This window comes from Rattus rattus, chromosome 6 (genome assembly GCF_011064425.1).
Source record: "Rattus rattus isolate New Zealand chromosome 6, Rrattus_CSIRO_v1, whole genome shotgun sequence".
Taxonomy (NCBI): domain Eukaryota; kingdom Metazoa; phylum Chordata; class Mammalia; order Rodentia; family Muridae; genus Rattus; species Rattus rattus.
Window position 1 is genome coordinate 8904798 of NC_046159.1, and position 16606 is coordinate 8921403.

A 16606-nucleotide genomic window follows, 5' to 3' on the forward strand; every position below is an offset into this window, starting at 1 on the left:
CTCGGCTCTCTCCTCCCACCACATGCGTCACAGGGATCAAGTTGGCAAGTATGGTGGTTAGCACTGTCAGTGAGCCATCTTACTGGCTCAAGATGCCTTTTCTCCCCTACAATCTGCTGTCAATACAGAGACCAAAGTTATATATCCACACAAGGAAGAAGAAATTAAAAACCAAACCCAGTAGGCTCTGCAGCTTGAGCACAGAAGCATGGGTGAATGACGAAGGGCGAGGTGGGGGCCACATGCTCTGAGGACAGACGGTTCCATTGCTGCGTACAGTGCCTCGTCCAGGTCTCAGTGAACTTCCCCGCTAGCCTCTCGTGGATCTCCCTCCTCATTCCCTCTTGCCACCTTGTTTTTTCAGGCATACTAGAACCTAAAATACTATACACACCTCAGTGTTTTCCTTAACACCCCCTCTAGCTACAGTGCTTAGCGCTCAAAAACTAACACAAGAAACCTCTTCATTATAGGAGAAGAGCTGAGATGCCAATCAATGCCATCTAGTCAATGCCAACAATACTTTAAACCTCCATTTTGTTGAAAAAGAAAACAAAAACAGCCCAATTCTAGTATATTTCTCAACACAAACGGATCTAGAGATATGGTAATTGGTAAAAGCACTTGCCACATAAACCTAGAGATCTGAATGCAACCTCTAGAAACCACATCAAGGTGGAGGAAAAACTAATTACGGTTGCCTCTGACCTTCTCACAGGCATCACAGTATATGCACCCACTATGTGACCATGCACAGTCATGTGTTCTCTTTCTCTGTGTGTGCATGCGTGCGTGTAAAATGCCTACAGACGACCAGAGTATGAGACAGTGCTAGGTTTTCTGCAAAGGAGCAGCAAGCACTAAACCACTGAGCACTAAACCATCTCTCTTGCACTATAATTACATTCATTTTTCCAAGGATTCAAATTGCCAGAAGCCTTATTCAGAGCCCTATGCCAAACTATATCAATTTAAAAAATGACTAGAAAGAGGCTCAGGACAGACTCAGCAGTCAAGACTATTTGCTGCCCTTTTAGAGAATCCTGGAAGAGCTTGGATTCTCCAGTTTCAGGGAATCTGACCTCCTCGGACACCAGACACACAAAGATGTACATATGGGCACACATATGCACATAAGAATAAATAAAAATTAGTTCCTAGCTAGCCAACTAATTTATTGTTTTGTGTTTCTAAAGTGACAGTCTGTTTATTCTGGGTTAAAAACCTAGCCCCAAGAAATGATGACTCTCCACAATTCTAGGAAACTGAGGTTATACCTATTAGACAAAACCCCTAAAACTCTCCTCCTCCATGACGATGATGACATATCTATATCCCCATGCTGCCCCAACAAATACTTTCTTTGGGCTTTTGGTACTAGGGGCTGCGGATTGACCCTAGGGCCTCTGCTATGCTGGGCCAGTGTTCTGTCACTGAGCTGCACCCCTCTTCTTTGTTTTCAGCAACCAGGTTGCCCAGGCTGGCCTTACACTGATCTAGCCCAGGCAAGCCTTGAAACTGCAGATTCTCCTGCTTCGCTCTGTGGCGTGCTGGGTTACAGGCATGTACTAGCATATTCAGCCAACTGTGACTTTAACAACACCTCCTAGATTGAGAAATTTATAATTGTGAAAGCCAATGTATACTTTTTTTTGCCAATCTATATAATTTGAAAGAAAAACAGAATACTTACAGTACTATGAAAAACAACACTGTGTCCCTTCCCTAAACTTTCTATATGAGCCGAGAGGTTAAAGCATATGGCTCGATGTCTTATGGCATCCAGTGTTTGTGCATCGAAGAAATCATGTGGTCGCGCTAAAAGTCAACACAAAGAAGTTAAAGACAGTTTAGAAAAATTCACAATATGCTAAATGCTCGCATGTTTGGAGACTGCAGCTTTAACTGACTGTCCCTGCCCAGTGCCCAGCTACACAGGTCTTTGTGATCTGATTAAGTTGAGAACAGGCAGAATTCCAATTATCAATGAGTCCAGCAACTCCTCACAATCCACAAACTTCACTTTTCCATAAAAATTCTCAAAACCAACTTTTCAACAGTGACCATCTCCATTTGTGTAACAAGGTTTCAAACTTACCGTGTGATTCCATCAGCATTCTCTTTTTATTTATTATATGCTATCAAACCCTTTCCACATCTGTGACAAGAGGCAATGGCATTCCCAAGCTCTCAACCAGTATTTTCTGATGACAAGCAAATGCCCTAAGAATAGGTAAGAAAAGCTGCCACTCAAGTCTGGAATGCTGGAGGGCTCAAACAACCCTCTCACCTCAGAGGCACATAGGCCACTGCACTCAGCCAAATCCCTAAGGAAAGCCAGGACCTCTCACAGGTGAGACAGGCACTGTACCCATCAGTGCAATTCTAAATAGCAGCTACTTAGTTCATAGCTCAACCAGTTCTCCACTGTGATGTGCACATGGCTTCACCTTCATTAGATTTTCTCACTTCTGAAATAGCCTTGTATAGCCCAGGCTGGCCTCAAAGTCCTAACAGTCTCTTTTTTAGTATATCAAAATAAAACCATTTAAAGACAGGTTTACCAGCACAGACAAAGACTGGGTTCAGGGCCACTCTAGGCAATGTCCTAAGTAAGGTCCGGTCTCCAAACACTCAGAGGGGGTGGTCAGAGCAGTACTTGTGGGGCTGTGCTAAGACAACCCTGATTCCTAATGCAACCTGACACTCAATAGAAGCTGTGCTGTGGTGCTATTTAAAATCTGCTTTTTATAAGAAATGGAGTAAAAATGGTCACAGCGCACGTCCTGTATGAAGTGCCAACAAAAGCACGGCTTCCGCGTCCCACGGACGTTCAGAGGGAGGGAGGACAGATCTGACCACAGCACTGTCTGTTCAACAGTGGCTCCCGCAGTGAAAGGCTTTGCATGTTTTACAGTTTAGAGAGCAGTTTACATTCATCCTCTCCTCAACAAAACAAACCAAAACCCTGGAAATAGGTAACAAGTGTTTCCATGTCAGCTGTCGCTAGCTAGCACTTGACTCACCTCAGCACCTGACCATAAAACAGAAAGGAGCTGCGCCTTTTTTTTTTTTTTTTTTTTTTTTTTTTTTGGAGCTGGGGACCAACCAGGGCCTTGTGCTTCCCTAGGCAAGCGCTCTAGCCACTGAGCTAAATCCCCAACCCCGGAGCTGCGCCTCTTTAAGTAACACGTGTGCCGGTTCTAAACATGAGCTGACCCTCAAGTGCACCCATCTTCACTTTCTAAGAAGAGTGAGCAGGCAGGTGTTTTCAGAAGATCAAGAATTTGAGGCCAGCCTGGGCTACACTGAGAAAGCCTTGAAAAGGCAGCAAAAGGGGGCCTGGACTGTTGGCACACACCCGTCAGTTCCGGCAGCCTGGTTTACAGTGAGATCGTGTACACGCTCCCTGGTTGAACACAGGGTTAAGCAAGTTTCTTTTTTCAGTCTTACATCATGGCAGCTGAGGGCAGACCTCAGAGTATGCATGGGGTTAGAAATGACTCGTTACTTCTCTGCTTCCACCATGCGGGCTCCCGAGATCAAACTTGTACCAGATGCCAAGGTTACTTCTGCATCTAGGTTATTGGCCTAATTTCCCTAAGTGATACCATAAAAATGAAATAAACTTTCCAAAGTTACTTACAGTCACAATATTTAGAACCAACTAAGGCAGTATGTAAAGATGTTTTTACTTTAACAACAGGAAACGATTTAGCTAATTTTTTTTCTCTTTGCAGTCAATTCATTTGTTCACCATAGTTTTGTAGTGGCAGAAATATTTCAGTGTTTTAGTGACCTGCTTTTATGGCTCAGACTTGCACCTGCCTTTTCTTCTGTACCCACCCACCCACCACTCTCTGGTCCCTTGCTCACTGTCTCACCCCCATCCCTTCACTCACTGGACTCTGCTTGTGTCCTCACTCCACATGTGAGGACAGATACTCAGGATGGGGCCCACCAGGCCCTGGAGTTAGGGCTAAATCCTACTCCCAACACTTGTAAGCCTATTGTTTAATTTTAACCCTGAATAGCAAGTTGGAAGAACAACTATGTAATGCCATCTAAAAATATAGTAACCTAGTAGTTAAAAGCATGATCTTCATATGTTCATGCTGTTACATAGTTCACACACATCCCACACTGACGGGTTAACTTACTTTTACTTCTGACACGCTCAAAATTTCCCAAAGTATTTGTAGAAATAAAAACTGCCATGTTGGGGTTGAGGATTTAGCTCAGTGGTAGAGCGCTTACCTAGTAAGCGCAAGGCCCTGGGTTCAGTCCTCAGCTCAAAAAAAAAAAAAACAACAAAAAAAAAAACTGCCATGTTTTCAATTTCCCTAATTTATAACAAACCAAATCAGATACCACGTAGTTAACTAATTCTCTAAATATAAATATTTTAGGGGCTGGAGAGATGGCTCAGTAGTTAAGAGCACTGACTGCTCTTCCACTGGTCCTGAGTTCAAATCCCAGCAACCACATGGTGGCTCACAACCATCTGTAATGAGATCTGATGCCCTCTTCTGGTGTGTCTGAAAACAGCTATAGTGTACTTACATACAATAAATAAATCTTTAAAAAAATGTTTACATTCTAAGATCACATACATTTAATACTCTTTTAACATATACAAACATTTCTCACTAGATTCTCATTCCCATAGGCAGGTATAGTATATTACTTTCCATAAATATAGTCAAACTTAAGACCAGTAGAACTGGACTGGCTTAAAGCTCTTTTACTACATGGAGACTGAGGAAGCGAGCACTTACGTAACGAGCGCCGTCTCTTGTTCTTCAGTTTCCTCCTCTTGTTCATTCCAGCTTTAGAAGGAGATTCTTCTTTGGCCTTTGGCTGGCTAGAAACTTTTGAGGAGTTCTGCTGACTGAAGTGTGTGGGTACATGGCGAGCTAGCCCTCCCTGAGAAGCAAAGCTGGCATTGCAGCCACCAACTACACACTAAAAAGAAGAAAAGCTCTGTCAGTGTTACTGCGTGAGGTGTGAGCAGACTGAAGGTCAAGGAAGGTTCCAGCAGGTAAAACCCAAGTATAAATGATTCTAGAAACCATGCAGAGAATTTCTTTCATGAGTTCACTTCAAACCTCAACAAGTTATCTAACAAGCACTGCTTGTCAGCAGCATGGCTGTTTCCAAACTTAAGTCCACTGCTCTCTCCATTGCACCAAGACAAAAAATCCACAAGACTGTCTTCCTAAAAGAGATGGTTCTAAACAAACCATGGATAGAAAACCAACATTAATAGCTGCAGGAATTCAGAATATAAATATATATACACATACACTATTAAGGCAGGATCTGGAGGTTGGAGAGATGGTTCAATGGTTCAGAGCACTGACTGCTCTTCCAGGTCCTGAGTTCAATTCCCAGCAATCACAGGATGGCTCACAACCATCTGTAATGGGATCTGATGCCCCTTTCTGGTGTGTCTGAAGATAGCTACGGTGTTGTACTCGCAGACATAAAATAAACATATAAATCTTTAAAAAAAAAACCAAAATGGATCTCCCTATGAAGCTCAGGCTGGCCTTGACCTTGTTATTTAGAACAGGTTGGATTCAATTCACAGAGCCTCCTGCCTCTTCCTCCAGAGAACTAGGACTAAAGCTATATAATACCATCTAAAAATATATAGAAGCTACTACAAACTCTTCAGATGCCGCGCTACTTTTCTAGTAGAAAACAGATCTAAAAGCAGAGTTTGAAAAGCTGTCTTTTTTATGTATGTTGTCCTTGTAGATCTAATCAATCAGAGGACACGTTCACAGGTCCCGTCTACTTACTGCTGTCTTGGAAAAGAAAATAAACTACAAACATGTAATTGGTACAGTTCAACACCAAACAACCAAACACCACCCCACACCTCCAGGTTCTTCTTTTCAAGGCACTACCAATCCTAATTTCAAATCCTAACTTCGAAAAACTTCAGCAAGATCTGCTATCAGGCAAAATCCCAAATTCCTTCCAAGTACCTACACGTGGCTTAGGTGCAAATGAGCTCTCCTCACCTGGGCCTGTCAGCACACCACTGTGTCCACATGCCACAATTCACTTTCAATGTATTTGGAAGTATGAACACCCTTGTGCACAAGTTTAAGCCCAAAACATCTTGTTAGTCACAGTCATGTCTATCACAGCAGTAGAAATCAATAGCTGTGTGCTTCTATGATTCATAAAATGAATGTCAGATGCAACATTTAACAAGCTCTTTATACAGTGTTAATAAAAATGGCCGCTAGCATTACTAAGAATCTACACGCACCTTATAAGTGCTCAGGAAGCTGGAAGAACAGCTCAAGGTTTCAGTGCAAACACTTGCCAGACTCCACTCTACTACAAGGTACATGAAAGGGATAAACAAGGCCAACTTCTTGCCCTGAAAGGGTATCTAAGAACACAGAAGGCACACAGGAAAAGTACTAATGTCAACAGTAAAGCTAAGTCCAAGTTCTTGTAACTCAGAAGAGAAGCAATTATCTATGTAATGTAATGAGCTAGTGTGAGTCAGTGACAGCTCCAAGCACAAATGCCTTGTGTTTTACCAAACCTCAATATCACAAAGAAAAAAGAAAATAGATAACACTCAATTCATTTACTTTTTTCCAACAACCTCATCAATGCAGTTATTACCCAGTACTTGCAACCATAAAGTTAAGGAAAGATACCCTGGGGCTGGAGGGATGGCTCAGCACTTAAGAGATTGCTCTTCCAGGACCCAGATTCAATTCCCAGCACCTACAGGGCACCTCACAACTGTACCAAGTTATAGTTCCAGGGAATCTCACAGAAATACATGCAGGACACTCATCTACAGAAGAGTGAGATCTCCCTACACAAAAACCAACCCAAACCTTCGAGCTCTCTTCATTTACAACCCAAAATGAGAAACGGCTAAGAGAAACACTTCCAAACGAGCATCGGGCAGATGGATCGGTGGGTGAAGTGCTGACTGCACAAGCATGTAGACTGTTTGGATCCCCAGCGCCTCCACACTTTAGCCGGGCACAGCAGCACACATCTATAATCCTAGCTCGGAAAAGGCTGACAGATGCATTTCTGGAGCTCACTGGCAGCTTAGCCAAATTGGTGAAATCAGGTTCAATGTGAGGCCCTAGGTGGCGAGTAGAGATGTAGCTCAGTAGCAGAGTGATTTACACAGTGCCAACAAGGCCTTGGTTCAAGGATCAGGCATTCAAGGTCACTGGCACAACTGAGCTACGTGGCACTATCTCAAGGAAGAAGTGTGCATGAGAAGCAATTGAGGCAACAGCCATGGCCAACATCTGACCTAGATGTGAACTCCTCACCCACCCCACACGTGAAGCAAGAATAGGCATCTACTCCTGGACAAGAGCCTATATACTAAGGCCAAGCATTATTATAGAAAGTTAAAGACTTCGGTAGGACAGGCTAATATCGAGGCTATACATAAATAACTACAAAGATTAAACCATAAAGTGTAAAAAAAAAAAAAAAAAAACAACAACAAAAAAATCCCTGATAACCAAGAAAATGAGATAAACTCTAACTTCCACACATATACAGATATGCTCACATACACATAATATCTCCTGTCTGGAGAGATGGCTCAGTGGTTAAGAACACTGCCTGTTCTTACAGGTGACTAGAATTCAAATTCCAGCACCCATATTATTATAATGGGCAGTTAGTTTCAAGAGATTAAATATCTTCTTCTGGCCCCCCACATGAACCTATAGGCAAGTTCATGAGTTTACCTACACAGACAATAAAAAATAATGAAAATAAATCCTTAGTGAGGTTTTGGTGATAAATATTTTTAATCCTAGCACTCGAGAGGCAGAGGCAGGATTATCTCTAACTTTGAAGGTATACTCCATAACACACTCCTAAAATCTCTAAAAAACCTCTTGCCTTTCTTTCCTCCCAGGACACTGGGAGCTGGGCATGCTGCAGCATGCCTTTGAGCCCTTGGGGAGGCAAGGCAAGCAGATCTGTGAGTTCAAAGCCATCTTGGTCTACACAGCAAGTTTTAAGCCAATCAGTTAAATGCTAAGACCCCCAATTCCACTCCTATCTCCCCAAAAAGACCCTAATAAGTAAACGTTTCCCAACCAAAAAACAATCATGATATGAGGGGTCTCCACCATGTTGCCCAGACCGACTTCACATTCCTGGGCTCAAGCAACCCCCTTGCCTCATGGTTCAGGCCTCTGCATCTAAATGTACCTAGTAACTTAAATTTGTTCATGATGCTCTTAAAATAAAGCATCAGGAATGGCTACATTCTTTGACAAAACTCAAAGGAGAGGTCTTGAATGACACTCATGCACATTATGTTTTTAAAAATTATTGAAATTCTTTATGGTGATCCTATAAATCCTGTGACATATGCTTCCCATAATTAGAAAACTAATCTTTAAAAGTTGGAAGAATTCTTCAAACATCTGTGCTTCCTTTATTCCACAACAGGATCACCTGCTAATGAGGCTGAACCTGACACTGAGTCAGCAGTCAGGTCACAGGGCGGACCTGGCTCAACACTGCCCAGCCATTTGCTGGTCTGAAAGACCCTCCCCTGTGATTTTGCTGTTCTTCACCCTGAATTTTATTCTCTATCTCCGGCTTCTTTCAAAATCTAAGCATCAACAAAATTGCTAACAAAAATCTTTTCCTGGAGCTGGGGAGATAGCTCAGGTTAAGAGCACTGACTGCTTTTCCAGAGGTCCTGAGCCTAGCAACCTGCTGGGGCTCTTGACAATGTGTAATGGGATCTGGTGCCCTCTTCTGGTGTGTCTGAGGACAGCTACAGTGTGCTTATAAAAATCTTTTTCATTTTTAGAAATCACCAGGGTCAAGTCTGTGGGAGAATTTTTATAAAGGCCCAAAGCATGCTCATCACACAAGCCAGGCATGGTGGTTCAACCTGAAATCCTAACACTGGGAGGGAAGCCAAGGCAGCAGGATTGCCAAGACTTTGAAGCCAGTTTGGCCTACATTACAGATTACAGAGTGAGACCTTACCTTTAAAAAGGAGAGAGACGAGTTCAGGGAATGACTTTACGAACCCCTCATATACGTACCTTGAAAGGTTTGTCTCCACTGTGTGTCAGCATGTGCCGCTGAAGCCAGCTCTGACTGGTTGATGGGGTGTTATACACCTTACAGCCTTTCCACAAGCAAACGAACACCTGTTCAAAGAAGGGCAATGTCATCGTTCATCTCAAAGACTTTGGGCTCCTCATCATTCAGATGATGAAAATTTTCAACTGATAAAAAGACTGTGCCCTTAATCAAAATACATTTAATTCTAAGTTCCCCAACAGAGTACAGTTTTGCCCTATTTCCTGTGCGGGGTCTTTCTGCTGAGGACCTCAGGATGAAGCTACAGAGAAGACAACCAGCCTCCAGGCACTAAGACAAGCTTACTCACATTTGTATAAGGAACAAACATTTGCTACATCTGAATGTGAAATGTAAATGTGAAAACAAAAATGGCCGATAAACATTAACTAGTAGATAAATAAGCCTTTAACTTCAAAGGCTGAGTCAGAAGTCACACTTCTGGTTACCCTCAGGACTCCTGGTCACAGGTGCCCATTAGCATTCCATGTTCTTGTTCTGCTGTCCCACAATTATCTTCAGATCTTAATTATGAAGTAAGTATAAAGAGTTAATGGACAAAGACGGACGGACACTGTGAAGTGCTACACTCTGCTTCAGAAGACCAAATCTGACTAGGTCTGGAAAGTTCTAAAACTAACAACCTTCCCCTTAATAAGACTTCCTGAATCTTCCAAACACTCAAGTCTTCCCCTAAAAGACATAACATAGTGAGATCTTCCTTAAAAAAATTGGACGTGGGCTGGAGAGGTGGCTCAGTGGTTAAGAGCACTGACCACTCTTCCAGAGGTCCTGAGTTCAATTCCCACAACCACATGGTGGCTCACAGCCATCTGTGATGAGATCTGACGCCCTCTTCTGGTGTGACTGAGGACAGCTACAGTGTACTTACATATAATAAATAAATAAATCTTTAAAAAAAATTGGACTTGAAACTTTTCTTCGTAAGAACAATTATACACAGTCACTTTAATACTATACTGTACAATATATAAACACGACAACAGTATATGACTGAAGAAAGATGCATGAAGGGTTAAGAATGTAGTAGTTCTGTGGTAGAGTGCTTGCCTACCATGCACAAAGCCCTGGGATTTCAATCCCAGGAAGCACAAAGCAAATTAACAAACACAGTTTTTAAAAAATGCAGGGCTGGAGAGACAACTCAGTGTCTACAAGCACTGGCTGCTCTTTGCAGGGACCTGTGTCAAATTTCTAGCACCCAATGGCAGCTCAAACAATCGAACTCCAGTTCCAGGGACTCTGATATTCTCCTTTCTAGCCTCCTTGGGAGGAACCAGGCACACATTTTTAAGTGCAATGGGCAGCAGGCATCTCAGTCTGAGAACTAATGTCTGAAGTCAGGTGGCCTCTGTGGTCTACTGTGGCTTTGACTTCTCAGATGGACCTGGTGACATGGGCCTAACCTAGCTTCTTAGCAGGCACAGTAGGTATGACAGTAAGGTGGAACCGCTGTGTCGTCCTCCAGTGGTTGGTAGACACTTGCCTGGAATACACAAACCGAAGAACTAGGTGCAATGACCGTGCAGAGACTAGCTCAGCAATTGGGAGGTAGAGGCAAAAGGCTCAGAAGTACAAAGTCCTGAGGCCAGCCCAGATCACATGAGACAAAAACATAACTTACTCTAACAAGGCAGCATCACTGTTGCCCTTCTGAATGGCTGCTCCCTGGATAACGCCCATATACTTCACTTAGGCAGACACACACTACATTTCGAAACACTTCTTCCTCAATGACTCATTCCTGGCCCTCTCTGTGCATCCCATCTTGCTTCCCTCGCCAAGGCTTAAGCCGATTTAAACCCCTAACTAGTAGAGCAGGTCTGTAGCTACAGCTGCTCAGCAGGTGAGGCAGGCAGGAGGCGGCTAAGCCTACCTGGGCTACAGAGGAAGTTCAAGGGGTAAATCAAAGGCCCGTGGTTCAATACCTCCACCAAAACACTGCTCCCAGGATGACTTCCGGACCAGTGAGGAGACCCAGTAGGCAAAGGCCTACCTTGCCACCAAGCCTGATGAGCCGAGCTCAATCCCCACACCCACACGGTGAGAAAACCAATACTGACAAACTGCGCTCTCATCTCTACACTCCCACCCCCCCATACAAAATAAGTAGATAAATTTAATGCGACCATATTTAAACAGATACATAAAAGGTTCCTTCAACAAATCTAGGGCTGGAGAGATGACTCAGTGGTTAAGAGATCTGACTGCTCTTCCAGAGGTCCTGCGTTCAATTCCCAGCAACTACATGGTGGTTCACAACTAACTGTAATGGGATCTGGTGCCCTCTTCTGGTGTGTCTGAAGACAGCTGCAGTGCACTCATAAAAATTAAAAAGGGAGTTGGGGATTTAGCTCAGTGGTAGAGCTTTTGCCTAGCAAGCGCAAGGCCCTGGTTTCAGTACACAGCTCTGGGAGGAAAAAAAACAAAAAAACAAATCTGGATACAGTGAGTGGCACATGCCTTTAATCCCAGCCAGAACTCATGAGGCAGATGCAGGTAGATCTGAAAACTGTGGTCTACACAGTGAAATCCTGTCTCAAAATAAACTTAGGAAAAGAAAAACGTGAAATGCTACACATTACAGGAAATAATTGAGTGCTGTTTTATAAGCACATACTTACACTCCTGATGTAAATCTCCTGACTGGCTAATGATGGACTTGGCTGCCCAAGTGAAATCAACAGAAATGTCAGCATAGCTGGGCACGCCTGTAACTCTAACACCCCAGAGGCAGCAGGCAGATCTGTGAGTTACAGGACAGCCAGGACTACACAGATCAACAGTCTTTAAAAACTAAAATAAGGGCTGGACAGATGGCTCAGTAGTTAAGAGCACTGACTATTCTGCCAGAGGTCCTGAGTTCAATTCCCAGCAACCACATGGTGGCTCACAACCATCTGTAATGAGATCCAATGGTCTCTTCTGGTGTGTCTGAAGACAGGTACAGTGAACTTATACATTATAAATAAATAAATCTTAAAAGAACTAAAATAAATAAAAAAGGAAGGAAGAAAATGAAATAAACACAGTATTTAAACACAAGATTCAGTTTTGTTTGGATGGCTTGGCTCTTTGAGACAGGTCCCTGCAGGGTGGACCAGGCTGACCTCTATCAGGAGGCTGACTTGAGGTCCCATGATTTTTATACAGACCTGCTACTAGACTTCTACAGACCTGCTGCTCTATTCATCTAAAAATCTTAAGTGACTACTCTTTAAAGACAGGGCTTTTCTATATAGCCTAGGCTGTCTTAGAACTAGCTCTGTAGACCAGGCTAACCCCAAACTCACAGCGATGCACCTGCCTCTACCTCCCAATTGCTGGGATTAAAGGTATGTGCCACTGTCACCTGAAGGCATTGACAGAGAAGTGAAGGAGAGACAAGAAAAGGAGAGCAGAACCTAAGACTTTAGATGCCCACTTGTAGCTATTTCACCAGTATCTGTGGTTTGCTTTGTTATTTTTTTTTTCCCTTAATCTTCTTTTGTAAAAGTGCTCATGTGTTTTGCCAGGGTATCTGTGCAGCACATGTCACCTTAGGAGGGCAGAAGTGAGCATGGACTGACTCCCTAGGAGCTGGAGTTCTAGAGAACCTGAGCCCTCTGGAAGAGCAGCCTGTGCTCTTAGTCACTGCTCCACCTGTCCAGCCCCACCTGCCTGGTTTTCAAACAGGGTCTCACAGCACAGGCAGCCTCAGAACCTCTAACCTCTCTAGATAGACATCATCCTGCCTCTGCCTCCCAAGCAGGGATCACAAGCAAGTACCAGTATTTCTGGCCTTGAAAAACATTTTATACTTGACTCTTAGAAACGTTTTTGTTTTTGTTTTTCTGAGGCACTATCTTAAAATGTAGCCTTGGCTAGAACACGACCAGGTTGACCTCAAACTCACAGAGTCCAACTGCCAATGCTTCCCCAGTGCTGGGACTAAACTGCTTCCAAGTCAGCAAGTGGTCCTATAAATCAAGGTTTGACTATTTTAATAAACCCATAATAAACCCTTGTATGTGATATGGAGAGGCCTAGACACTATTAGAGAATACTAGACAAAACAAATATAGTAAACAAACTTGACAGGCACAGTGGTCATGCCCGTACCCTTAGAACTCAGAAGACAAGATGGCAAACACAAGGCTGCACTGCCAGCACAGGAGAAAGCCCGCGCCACTGTGAGACTCCAAAGTGCAGACCCGAAAGCTCTACTCTTTTCCCGCTTTTTTAATTATATGCATACTCTTACCTCAACTTCTGAATGCTAAGATAACACCCAGGTTGTCTCCTAATTCTTTAAAGTACACTCATAATCTGTTGCCTAAGTAATTTAATTTCCAACATACCCAACCTATGCTTATACATAAGTCAGAAGGGAGGCTGGACAGATGGAGAAGAGCTCAGCAGTTAAGAGCACAGGCTTCTCTTTCAGAGCGGACCCGAGTTCAATTCCCAGCACTCAAACAGTAGCTCACAAGTCCATCTCCAGTATAAAAATCACCAGACATATAGTGTACAGACATGCATACAGGCAAAACACCCATCCACATAAAAGTAAGTAAAATGTTAAAGGGGCTAGAAAGATGGCTCTAATCTATTCAAATTACATGGGCTGGCTACATGTAGCAACCCTGGCACTGTCTCTTGACAGGAGCCATTTGAATGACACTGGTTCCCAGATGCTCTCCTCTCCAGGGCCAGAACCTTGGGAGTCACTGTGTCCCATTTATATATTTCTACCACACACAGCTTTAAAGGGTTCATTTCTTCAAAACAACACATCTAGGAACAAACTGAAATCCAAATATTTCATGTAACCTAGCAATCAGACAGGATAATAGTATTTAAGAGGGAATTCACCAATTCCTTTCATGAAGAAAAAAAAACCCTCTTTGCAATTATAAATGAACACAATAAAAAACAGAATGAAAAAGAATGGCAAAACCAACCCCTCCACGCTGACCATCTACATGTATGGAGCGAATGTGGTCTGCCAGGTCTGGGCTGGAGTTGAAGCAGGCCTGGCACTGGTCCCAACAGCAGTTGTAGGCAATGTGCTTGCTGGAAGCAGCAGTGCTCCCCTGTCCATTCATCATGGCTGGAGTTGAGCGTCCACTGGAGATTGTGCTGTCTATGTCCATTAGAGTGCTGCTGATGCTGCAAGAGAAGAAAGGGCTGTTACTGCTAGCAATCCTCAGGACCAGCACGCTCTCACAACACTGATGATCACATCCAGCATTCTGCTCCACAGGGCTCCCACACCACTGCAAGGCTTTGAGGGAGCTGGCAATAAAGCACAAGGTAAACACACAACAGTGCCTCAAAACCAAACATAAGGCTGGGTGCTGTGGGCTGAGGCAGGGCTGCCAGGGATGTGAAGACAGCCTGAGATGAAATCCACTGTGAATATCTTAAAGGAGTGAAGTGAACAGCAGCTGAGGATATGGGTGATGACAGAATACTTTCTTAGCATTAGCTAGACTAACTACCCTACAAGCAAACCATCACCCCTGCCCCTACGCAGGCACACACCATGCACATGGGGGTGGGGGGTTGGAGTTACCAAAACCTAACCTCTAGCCCCTGAGCAGACTAAGAAACTAGAACTTTATTTAAAAATAAGCTGCAGTCGGCATTTCCGGGATCTCCCAGGTCCTAACCCAAGGCCTTTCAGATCTTGGAGGCAGATAAACTACCTCCTGGTGGAGTCCTCAAATCCAGAGGGAGGCAAGATTGTAGCCACTAAGCCTGACCCACAGGGGAGCTTAGTTCATCCACTGACATGCTGGAAGGCAGCAGACAGGAAGAGCTGGGGGCCTGTGTGGCCCAGCCAACCAGGCCCAGTCTGCATTTCCACTTCCACTCCAGCACCCGCTGCTGACATTCTGAAGTCTGCCAAGGCAGGTTCACGTCCATCAACTCTAAGGAACCCTTTGACACTAAGCACTGGGCACAGAAGGGCAGACCCACAAAGAGTTAGCTCCCCACAACTCTGAAGGCCTTTCAGAGACTCATTCTCTGCTTTAACACCTGGCTAACAAGACAGACAGACATGGCCTGGCAGACAATCAGCCAAACCCTAAAGATTTCTGAACCTACTGGGAGGGACTCCTCTACCTCTGCTCCACCATCTCTGCCTGTGGGCACTGACTTACAGCAGATGAAGATGGGTGGCTGCAGTGTGACTTGTGACCTTTTTTCCTGGGAGGTCCCCTGCGGAGCAGGCTAACCAGCAGCTCCATACATACAATATAAAGCATGATCTTAAATGCTTCCTGCCCCTCCCTCTGGCCTGCACCTCACTACTACGGAGTTAACCGGCATCACCGACCATGCACATCTGTCCTTCACTATTCGGTTGTTTGCCTGGTTTTTGGCTTTTTGAGACAGGGTTTCTTTATATAGTCCTGGCTATCCATGTAGACCACGTTGGCTCAGATACTCCTGTCTCTGCCTCTTAAGTGCTCGCCCCGCCCCGCTCACACAAACAGACCCTTTCTAAAAAATATGTATTATGTCTGTACCACTTGGTCCCCGAGGAGGGCACTGGCTCCCCTAGAACTGGTGTCTGAGTGAATCGCCATGCGGAAGCTGGACTGAGAGTTCTTTAGCACTCGTTCTGTACCTGTTGCGGGCTTTTTGGTTGTTTTCGAGGCTGTTTCATGCCCCTAATTCCCAGGTAGTCTAGGGAACTTCAAGTGGCTTCTTAGAGGTTCCCTTTGAGTTTTTAAATCTATGAACGGTAGATTGACAGTAAAAATTGTTAGAAACAAAATTTTCATTTTGGGGGAAATACAACTTGCAGGGGTTGGGTCTTCCCTCCTACCATGTAGATTCCAGCTTCCGCATCAGGACGGTGGAGGGCACTTCTAGCTGCTTCACCCACCCTGCCAAAAACCATGAGACAGTCTTTGCCATGCTTCGTAGGCTGGCACCGATTAACCTTTCACAAGCCATCTCTCTCCCAAAGTCTGAAATGTCTATCAATTGGTTTTAGTTTGTGAGATCTTGCTACTGTTTCTTGGGGGTCTGTTTGGTTTTGTTTGAGACAGTCTTATTTGCCCGGGCTGCCTGAAACTTGCTCTGTAATCAGACAGCCTTGAACCACGGTCACGTCCGGTTCTTCCCGTTTTCATTATGAAAAGGCTCAAATTGGTTCTAACAAGGTCCAGTTTCCAACACCAAAATTAATTAAATTCAGTTTTCAGACTAGAGTACACTGCATTAGTGCTTGCCTATTAATTATGAAGACCTTGCTTCAATCTCCAGGACGAAAAGAGAAGGCAAAAAGGTGATTGAAATTGGAGGGGGGGAAGGGAGGGGACACTGCAAGATGGCTCTGTGCAGGTACAGACACCTGCTGCCAAACCTGCTGACCTGAATTCAATCCTCTCTAGCCAGATGTCCCTCTGCCCTCCATGTATGTGCCCACATATACACACACGCCAGCACGTACATATGCACT

At 44.1% G+C, this 16606-nt stretch overlaps 1 protein-coding gene across 2 annotated transcripts in view; it reads right to left on the bottom strand.

Moving 5' to 3' along the window:
* The window catches only part of Aebp2 (AE binding protein 2), a 36827-nt gene that overhangs the window by 11193 nt on the left and 9028 nt on the right, over nt 1-16606 (bottom strand). For both annotated transcript variants that reach the window (XM_032905492.1, XM_032905491.1), the window contains exons 2-5: nt 14091-14298; nt 9087-9194; nt 4779-4965; nt 1694-1818 (exon numbers count right to left, since the gene is read on the bottom strand). In XM_032905492.1, the coding sequence (XP_032761383.1) occupies nt 1694-1818; nt 4779-4965; nt 9087-9194; nt 14091-14298 (628 nt within the window). The remainder of the gene's footprint in view (nt 1-1693; nt 1819-4778; nt 4966-9086; nt 9195-14090; nt 14299-16606) is intronic.